Source organism: Pocillopora damicornis, chromosome 4 (genome assembly GCF_964200805.1).
Source record: "Pocillopora damicornis chromosome 4, jaPocDami1.2, whole genome shotgun sequence".
Classification (NCBI taxonomy): domain Eukaryota; kingdom Metazoa; phylum Cnidaria; class Anthozoa; order Scleractinia; family Pocilloporidae; genus Pocillopora; species Pocillopora damicornis.
The window spans coordinates 2,466,042-2,475,447 of record NC_142673.1 but is presented as its reverse complement, the minus strand read 5'-3'; the positions used below and the strand labels follow the sequence as shown (position 1 = coordinate 2,475,447).

Here is a 9,406-nt window from a genome sequence, read left to right as displayed (position 1 = left end):
TTCTCTACATTGTAATTAACTGACTTTCCAAGGTTGAACTTGATCAAACATTTGCAACTAATCTTTTCTCCTCGCGTGAAAATATTTGTTGTTTAGCCATAAAGCTAGTATAAAAGGGAAAAGAAAACCGGTCAAAACCGTTAGTTGTATGAGGTCTCTGCTTGATTTCGGTGGAAATACGCACTTTGTTCGATGTTTGTTCTCATCGATATCTAGTTTTGCCCACCCACGTTAAGTGCATTAAACAAGATGTCGAATGAATTTGCTCGATGGTTTAGCAAGGGGTTTACAATCCAGTCGCCTCTAAAATGCTGCTAAAATGAGATTAGGAACATTTAATTGTCGCCCCTTCGGATTGACACTCAGAGTAGTGTGCTGGTACGTAACAACAATCAGTTGGTAGAGAACTTGGTTCTTCAAAACAAAAAACATCTTTCTGTATTTCTTTACCGAGCTCAGAACTTACCACCTCTCTTATTCTATTCACATTATACTCGTGCATATAGTTAGCCCATTTACCCCGAAAAACAACTTCTGTCTTCTCACGCATGTTTCCTGAACAAAAATAAATTATGCAAATTACTTGCAGCAGTTTAATTCAGTTCAGCTCTGTGACTTTTTGGCCAATCAGACGTTTTATAAAACAAAAACCTGTTTAGGAAATTGAACCCTTCACTTGCTATTGGTCGAAATTCAAAGGGTGTAGATAAAGGTTACTTCAGTGCTTTTACTGTACGTGCAGACTTTTTCGGACTGAATCTGGGTGTGTATCGTTAACAGTAAGCCGACAGCTTTGTTCATCCAAACAATGGCCGCAAAAGCAGGTGAGAAGCCTATCATTTTCAAAGATGCATCGGTGTTGTTTGATTGAATTAACTGGCCTGGGACTCAACTATAACTTTTTTCGATAATCAATACAATAGTTGCACAGGATCCTTCCAACTTTTTAGTGGAAATAGAAAAATAACCTAGGAAACCGATATTGCATCGAAGCCTCTGCTTTCTCTACATTGTGATTCATTGACTTTCCAAGGTTGATCTTGATCACACATTTGCAACCAATCTTTTCTCCTCGCGTGAAAATATTTGCTGTTTAGCCATAAAGCTAGCATAAAAGGGAAAAGAGAACCGGTCAAAACAGTTAGTTGCATGAGGTCTCTTGCTTGATTTCGGCGGAAATACGCACTTTGTTCGATGTTTGTTCTCATTGATATCTCGTTTTGCCACCCCACGTTGTGTGCATCAAACAAGATGTCGAATGAATTTGCTTGATCGTTTAGCCAGGGGTTTACAATCCAGTCGCCTCTAAAATGCTCAGCCCAAGCTCCAGCTGTGAGATGATCATCTTGCGCAATAAAAGTCAAGGCGTAATTATGAGAGTTTGCATGGGAGTATTTACGACCGCTTTAACGAATTGAAAAATACGTCAAATTCTCAGTAAAAATACCTCACATTACTTCCACAGCGTATCACTTGTTATCTGACCGCTTACTTTGATGAAAAGAACCCATTTTAGCGAGTTGTCCATTTCAAGGTTTTCTACGTACATAAGAAAAGCTTTTTATATATATATTTTTATTTCTTAGAGCGGTCTTAAATATTCCCGTACAAACTCTAATAATTCCGCCATTACTGTTATTTTGCAAGATGAACATCTCACAGCTAGAGCTTGGGCTGCCTGTGACCAAATGAGATGATACTTTACAAACACCGTCATCATTTGTTATTGTTACGTAGCCTAAGGGTATTAGGATGATTTTTCCGTTTGATGGAAAACCAAATATATATGTTACTAAGGGACGCTAGTTATCCACTCTAAATCCACTGATGAAGCATGAAGTTTGATATCCTTCAACTACTTTTGGTCGAGAGATGTTGGAGTTAGCATTAATACTTTGCGCAATCAAGCGAAGCATCCTAGGTAAAAGGTGAGCTTGCAGAGAAAAATATTCCTCTGCAGCCGCTGAGAAGAATTAACAAATCGAAAGAGGTTTAGCGTGGTCTGTACTCTTATCAACAACGATATTCGTCATTACAGTGGTCAAACTGTTACTACAATATCGACCTCAAACAAAACGATTCTTTCAGTACGTGATCAAGATCGTGACACATTGACGCGAGCAGCATGTCTGAACTCTTATCGACAACGTCAAATTGGCGATCTCTGACGAAGGGCCAACGCTCGAAACGTCAACCTTTTTACTCTTTACGGTGTCCAATTTACGTTTTCAACTCAGTTGTTAACACTATATTACCTAAGAAATTTTATTGCCAATATGCACGAAATAACTCTAATGATAACTAATAGTTCTGTTCTACTATATGGCGCAATAAAATCTCGTCGATTTTTCAATTTTTTTCTTCATTTTCAGAGGCTGATAGGGCTAGTGCGGCCAAAGCATTCTTTAGTAAGATCGTCACTCCTATTGTCGATCTCTCGTCGGGATTAAATTTGTTGGACCCAATAATGGTGCATCTTATGGAAGATGAGGCAAAAAGTATTGTAGCTCCTGGAGGTCCCATTGTGCCCGAAGAATATGTTCGATCCTCCGTTTCCAATACTCAAGACGTTATAGATGCAGTTAAAAGAGCTAAGAGGGAGAAGAAAGTCCTCCGTGTCGTTGGATCGGAACACTCCGTAAACGCGGCCATTTATTCTGAGGATGGCATCACACTGGTCCTAAAGGATGATCTTCGAAAAGTAGAAATACTGCACACAGCCGAAGAAGATGGCAAGAAATGGTTGTATTGTCGTATCGGAGGAGGCTGCTATCTTGGCAAAGATCCCTTGGACACCAATTCAGCTTGCTATCAGGTGGCAGTTCAAGGGTATGGCTTTCCTGAGCTGGGAGGAATCATCCACCAGTCCGTTGGTGGCTTTATCATGACTGGCTCTGCAGGCGGAAGCTTAAAGCATAGCTTTGCTGATGTCATCCAAGAGATCGAGTTTGTGGACGGCAATGCACAAGTTCAAAGGGCCGAACGTGGAACTGATCTTTGGTGTGCGGTAGGTGTTTCCATGGGGCTGTTTGGTGTCATTACCCGAGTAACATTCCGTCTTCCACCGATGCGAGTAAACTGGTTTCCACAAAAGGAAGTGATGCGTGTTCAGGAATGGGTTGGTCAACAATCCTTCGAAAACAATAATCTTGTACCATACGACTCCATTTTGTCCAACATATTAGCAGCTAGTATGGCAGCCATCGTATTGTCCATCTGCAATTTCATCCTGCAAAAGGAAGATCCAACAGCAGAGGAGTACGAGCTCATTGGCTGCATGTTGTGTCAATTTGTCCCCCCGAACGACAAACCAACCGAGTTCTACGACATGTGGTAACATGCTCTGCCTATGGACAACGAAGCCCATGTGGACACCATCATTAGGGTGGACTTCACAGAGATCTGGGTTCCAATCAGCCAATGTCAAACCGTGATTGACAAGCTCCAAAAGCTGTTCTCTGAGAATCAAAAAGCGGCCAACAACTTTGCCACTGAGATCTATGGCGCTAAGAGCTCTCCATTCTGGCTGAGCATGTCATACCGACAAGACATGGTGCGAGTCGATCCCTACTGGTGGGCGTACAACAAGGGCGACGCTAGGACGTTCTTCTCGTACTTCTGGGATATTCTGCTGGAAATCTCTGGAACTCGCCTGCACTGGGGCAAGTACCTTCCACTGCCTGGTCAAAAGTGTGGAAACACCACATTCAACGCAGATTATCTGAAGAGTGTTTACCCTAAGATGGATGATTGGTTAAAGCTGCGAGAACAACATGACCCCGACCAAGTGTTCATGACCGATTATTGGCGTGGTATCCTCGGCATAAAACCCAAGACTCAATAGAGTGTCATTTAAAAAACTGGTAGAAATGCAAATGATCTGGACCCATTTGAAACTTTATTTTTTTGTGACTGTGGTCTTGACGAGAACATGAACTTTGAGGTGCTTTAGATAAAAACTGCAACCGTTTGCAGTGTAATTACCTAAGAGTATAAGTAACCAAACACTGATCAAGATTTATTCAGACATACTATGCTTGTACTTCCAGGCGTTCTTTTTTTAACGAAGCGTTTTGCTGATAGGATTTGAAGTCTTGAGGAGAACTCAAACTTTGAGATAATCGTGAAAGAAATTGTAATTGTTCGTAATTTAACCTTGAAATATTATTTACCAAATACCGAGTGCTACGTGCTTGAGCTTAAGGGATTTTTGTAAGGTGAGACGTTTATGTCCTAGAAAATCAATCTTACCCTGTACAACTGCAACGTTATTGAGCTGGGGTGTAATTAAATTTGAAACACTGGCTGCTGCAGCATGTTAGGATTCCAAGTTTGATCTAATATTCTCAGTGTACATTGCTGCACATTCATGGAACAAATCGAAGTGATCGTGGGCAAAGGCGTGTTTCATCAAAAATATCTTTCCGTGGCCTTGACTGAAAAGTGAGAGCAAAAAAAACTATATTTCCGTTTGTAATAACTGTATCTCTATATTTGACATTTTAAAAAGCGGCGGTGCAGTTAATTAGTACTACCATTGATTAAAAGAAAGGGGTCTTTGTAAGCTCTCAGATCTCTCTTGATCAACGTCCCGAGGATATCAAGGCTTGGCGTAACTCCACTCAAAGTGTTTGTTTTCCACGAGTTAATTATTCAAAGACCTCATCCATGTAGATAAGAAACTCTCTGAATTGCTTGCCTTTTCAAAGAAACCGCAACCTTTTTGAAAGACATCTATAAATGCATTAATTGTAACTCGTACAGATAGGACAATTCGCTTAGAGTCAAAGCTAAACGGGTTACAGTTTAGTTTCCTGGCAACTATCGTCATCAGACGTGTCCATACCCAGGTTAGTAAAGGCCAATTTCAACAGAGTTTCCTTCGCCTGAGTTCTTCTTAATAACATCTCTATGCCGGCTGAACCAGGGACTGGGGAAGAGCCAGGCGAGGGGCTTGCTAACTGATTGATACTTTCTTCACTTGTGGACATAATCGGAGAGGAATTCACTATCAAGCGTGTCGTTCTAGTGTTTTCACTGATTTTTCTGAATTTAAGAGAGCCATAAAGTACGCCAGCTTTTCGCTTTGGTCGCAAATGTTTGTCTCCTGTGTGATTTTTTGTAACACCAGTTGAGTAATCGACGTTGGTTTTACCGAAGCAGAAAATGTGTCGGAAGAATCGGACGTATCCTCGACGAAACTGTCGAGTAAGAGAACCGTATACAATCGAGTTCACGCATGCGTGTAGGTATATTAGCGCTTCTGCGCAGGTCCAAAATGCGTCGGACAGCTCCTTGTACGAGTCACCGCCGAAGTCAAACAACAACCAGGCGATTTGATTGGGAAGCATGCAGGCCATGAACAAAATCACAATAACAGCCAGTGTCCGGATTATCTGGACATTTTCGCTTCTCGTTTTGTGCCTGATTACCTCGCCTTTAGCATTGATCGTTGTCAGCATCGGTAACCGAGACCTGATAAGACAAAAAGCGATTCTCAGGTATGCTATGACGATTACAAACAAAGGGATGCCATATTGAAGAATGCATAAGACTACAGTGTAAGCTTGACGATAGTAGTTCTTCGGCCAATTTTCTGCACATAACACACCGTCCGACCGCGCCACGATCATCAACGGAACAATCGTGACAAAGGCAAAGATCCAGATAAGGAAAATCCATATCAATGTGGCTTGCAGCTTGATCCGCGGTTGCAAAGGGTTTGTGATTCCTCGACACCGTTCGACTGCCATGGACATTAAGGTGAAAACACTGACTGATAAAGTAACCGACATCATTGGCCAAATTAGTTTACAGTACAATAAATTCTTGTTAAACGGCTGAAAAAGGTCGTACGTATAGAAAGGAAGCGAAAGCCACAGGAAAGTTAAGTCTGCTACTGCTAAGTTTAAAACGAAATAATCATTAATGGTTCGTTTTCGCTTTCTTTTCAATACCAGAATGACCATTGCATTTCCTAAGGAGCCGAGAAGGAACAAGCAACAGTAGAACACGGCCTTACTGTTTCGTTCAGCTGTATTCAAATTTGTCGTTTCTTTCGTAGTTTCGTTAAAGCTTGAAGAGTTGTCGATCGATTCACTCGCCGCGGGATAATACTGTTCCAAGAATGCAACGCGAGACATATTCTCCCAAAGAGGTTCGCTTGACTTGAAGAACTGAAACGTTTCCTTACTCAGACCTCTAATGCTTCATTTAAAGAATTTTTTTTCTTTTTTTACCCACACCTGCTTCCAGGCTATGTTAAAAAAAAAAAGGACTCAAAATCACGACAAAGTCGTTATCTAAAGGATTTTTCCTGCAAGGAAACGTTCCTCGTATTGTAGAGTATTTGTTACCCTCCACGGAAGCTACAGAGATAAACTATTGATTTAAGAAGCCCAGCATAACGAATGCATAGAAATTCTTCACACGCTAATTTAGTTTGCTTGCCGTACGTCGGACTGAAAGGCTTGGCTATAGATCAAAACGTACGGCAATGTTGACCAAAGCTTGATAGCCAACTAATCATTTTAAGCCTCATCTTTGAAAAGACAACGATGTAAGTCGTACGTGAAAGTCTCTATGGATGCAGGAGACCAATGAACTGAGAAATCATCTGAAGCGGGGGATTCCGAAGTGCTGATGAGAACAAAAAATAAATAAAACCACCTTAATACTCTCGAAATAATCTTAGAATATTTTCTCCGGTAAATGATAGTTGTCATGTTTACAAAGAACTGTAGCAAATGAAAGGTCGATGGCTAAGTAAAACTGACAGGTAGATTTTAACTGAACTTCCTGAAGGTTGATTAATACATTTAAATTTTGACAAAAAAGTTTCCTTTTACCTAAAAGGATCTTATGCTGCGGAAATAGAAAGAACAGTAATTAGTAAGGTAGATGAAAAAAAATTTTCAAAAATTGAGGCAAATGAATTACAAATAAAACTTTGAAATTGAGCCAAGTATAATTCCAATCATAACATTTTACTCTGAAAGTCATAGAGAAGTGGCCACAAAATAAGCTGGTTGGTTTGAATACAGAAGATGTTTCTGTATTTATAAACGCCTATAATATTTCCATTTGACTAAAGAAGTTTGCTGACTTTTGTTTTGTCATTTCGCTAATTTCCGTTTTCGTCAAAAAAGGGAGCTCGTAAACCCATTACTTGTAAAAATAGTGTAGATTAATTGAGAGGAAAAAAGGGTAGCTTTTACGTTTTTGTCTCGGATAGGAATTTACATTTCGCTCAAATTTCCGTGGCGTGTATTGAATTTAAGTCACTTTTGCCGGATGAGTTTAAATCTAGTGTTTGCAAAGGTTGACGCAAATGTTAAGCTGATTTCTGGAGTCTAAACACTGAGACATCAGAGTTGAGCTCAACATACAATATTTCCATGTCATACACAGAAATTCATTTATAACTGTAATTAAAAAAGGAAATTTACATTATAGGGAAGAAATCATGGATTTTAAGCGCACAGGCTAGAAAAAACCCCTAGATCAAGTCTTTGCAAGTCGGTGGATCAAGGAGTTGTAAAGGAGCGCGTGACAAAGGCGTAGATATCTGCTCTTGATTATTCTACAGCTACACGCTTTTCCGACGTTCTGTACAGCATAATACTTTGAAAACGCTTTCATTAGTTATTATTGTCACAAAGGTTCACTGAAGGTTTTAGGATGATTTTTTTTTTGTCTGATGGAAAAATAGTGCAGCGATCGTGATTTTCGCCAATCGCTACGAATGGCGAAAAAAAATCGCCGGTATTTGGCATGTCAGATATCGGAAATTTCCGTTGGCGACCATATTCCCTAGGTGTGTTAGCTGCTTCACCTTAATTTTAACTCCATCTGCGCATCAAGAGTTTGACGTCATGAATTTCTGCTCATAATAAAAAAAGTGTATAGGATTTGTGTAAAATTGAGGACGTCCAACTTCAATCAGACCCTTGCATCTCAGCCCATTGTCCATATTGTTTATTACCTATTAATAGTGATACTCTTCAACCGACACAGCACTACAATTTCTTTAGAACTTACCCCCTTTATTCATTAGTTTCATGATCTGTCCATGGACAACGAGGTCCAGCTGGACTCTATCATCAGGGTGGAACTTACAGAGATCTGGGTTCCAATTGACCAATGTCAAACATGGTGTGGAAGCTCCAAACAAAAGCTGTTCTCGAAGAATCAAAAAGCGGCTAACAACTTTGCCATTGAGATCTACGGCGCTAAGAGCTCTCCATTCTGGCTGAGCATGTCATACCAACAAGACATGGTGCGAGACGATCCCTACTGGTGGACGTACAACAAGGCGTATCCCAAGACATTCTTCTCGTAATTGTGGAATATTCTGCTGAAAATCCCTGAAACCCGCCTGCACTGGGGCGAGCACCTTCCGCAGCCAGGTGTTGAGTTTGGAAGCATCACACTCATCGTAAATGATGGATGGTTTGTTAAATCTGTAGGCGAGAAGAGCTTGATTCCGGACCAAGTGTTCGTGACGAATTATTGGCGCGATATCCTTGACATAAAACCCAAGACTCAATCATGGGGTGTCATTTGAAAAAAATGATAGGGATACGAATGATTTAGACTCATTTGAAACTTTCGGTTTTTGTGCTCCAAACTTTAACTGTTTGGATCATAATAACCTGAAATTAACCCAACATCAGTTGAGATTTATTGAGAACTAAGCTTTTCGTAGTTCCAGACGTTTTTTGATACAAGTGATAGGAGCTAATACCAATTTCTTTTTATAAAATTTGAATTCTTGAGGAGAACTCAATTTTGAGATAGTCGTGAAAAAAGTGTAGTTGTTCGTTATTTAGCCTAGGAACTTTAATTACCAAACACCAAATGCAACATATCTTCATTTAAGGGGTTTTTGTGAGTCGAGATGTTTATATCCCGGGTGTCCGATCTTACCTTGTATGCTTTAATTGAGCTGGGGCATAATCAAATCAGAAACACTGACTGAGCATTTTGAATTCCGAGTTTGAACAAAGGTTCTATTTCATCGTCACATGCACATTCAGAGAACAAATCGAAAGACCGAGGGGAAAGAAGCGTTTCATTTTTATTGAAAAAGGGAAAGAAAAAAAAAAACACCAGTCTCGTTTCTTATGACTCTGACGGTGGTGCTCATATCTAGAGCTAGCATGTATTGAAAGGTGATTCTCTGATCTCTCGCGATCGATGTCCCAAGAAAATCAAGGCATCGCATAACTCCATTAAATTTTTTCTTTTTTCTTTCCGCTAACAAGGTATTCAATGTTTCCCTATGGAAAAGAAACTCTCGAAGTTTATTGGTTCCCTACTTTTTTAAAACCACGAGCTTGTTGAAAGACTCCTTTACATTCGTTTATTGTAATACGCTTAATTCAAAATATACTTCATTTTTAAC

The 9,406-nt window shown here is 40.0% G+C and overlaps 1 protein-coding gene across 1 annotated transcript; it reads right to left on the bottom strand.

The window, feature by feature from the left end:
• Window positions 1-3,997: 3,997 nt before the first annotated feature.
• LOC113681622 (galanin receptor type 1-like) lies at window positions 3,998-6,953 on the bottom strand. Its single transcript, XM_027198726.2, has one exon. It carries the CDS (start codon window positions 6,141-6,143, stop codon window positions 4,800-4,802), a length of 1,344 nt encoding a protein of 447 aa, XP_027054527.2. The 5' UTR covers window positions 6,144-6,953; the 3' UTR covers window positions 3,998-4,799.
• Between the last annotated feature and the right edge of the window lie 2,453 nt (window positions 6,954-9,406).

What these genes read in the sequence shown, in the direction of transcription:
- LOC113681622 (XM_027198726.2), bottom strand. Translation starts at nt 6,143, where the DNA reads ATGTCTCGCGTTGCATTCTTGGAACAGTATTATCCCGCGGCGAGTGAA.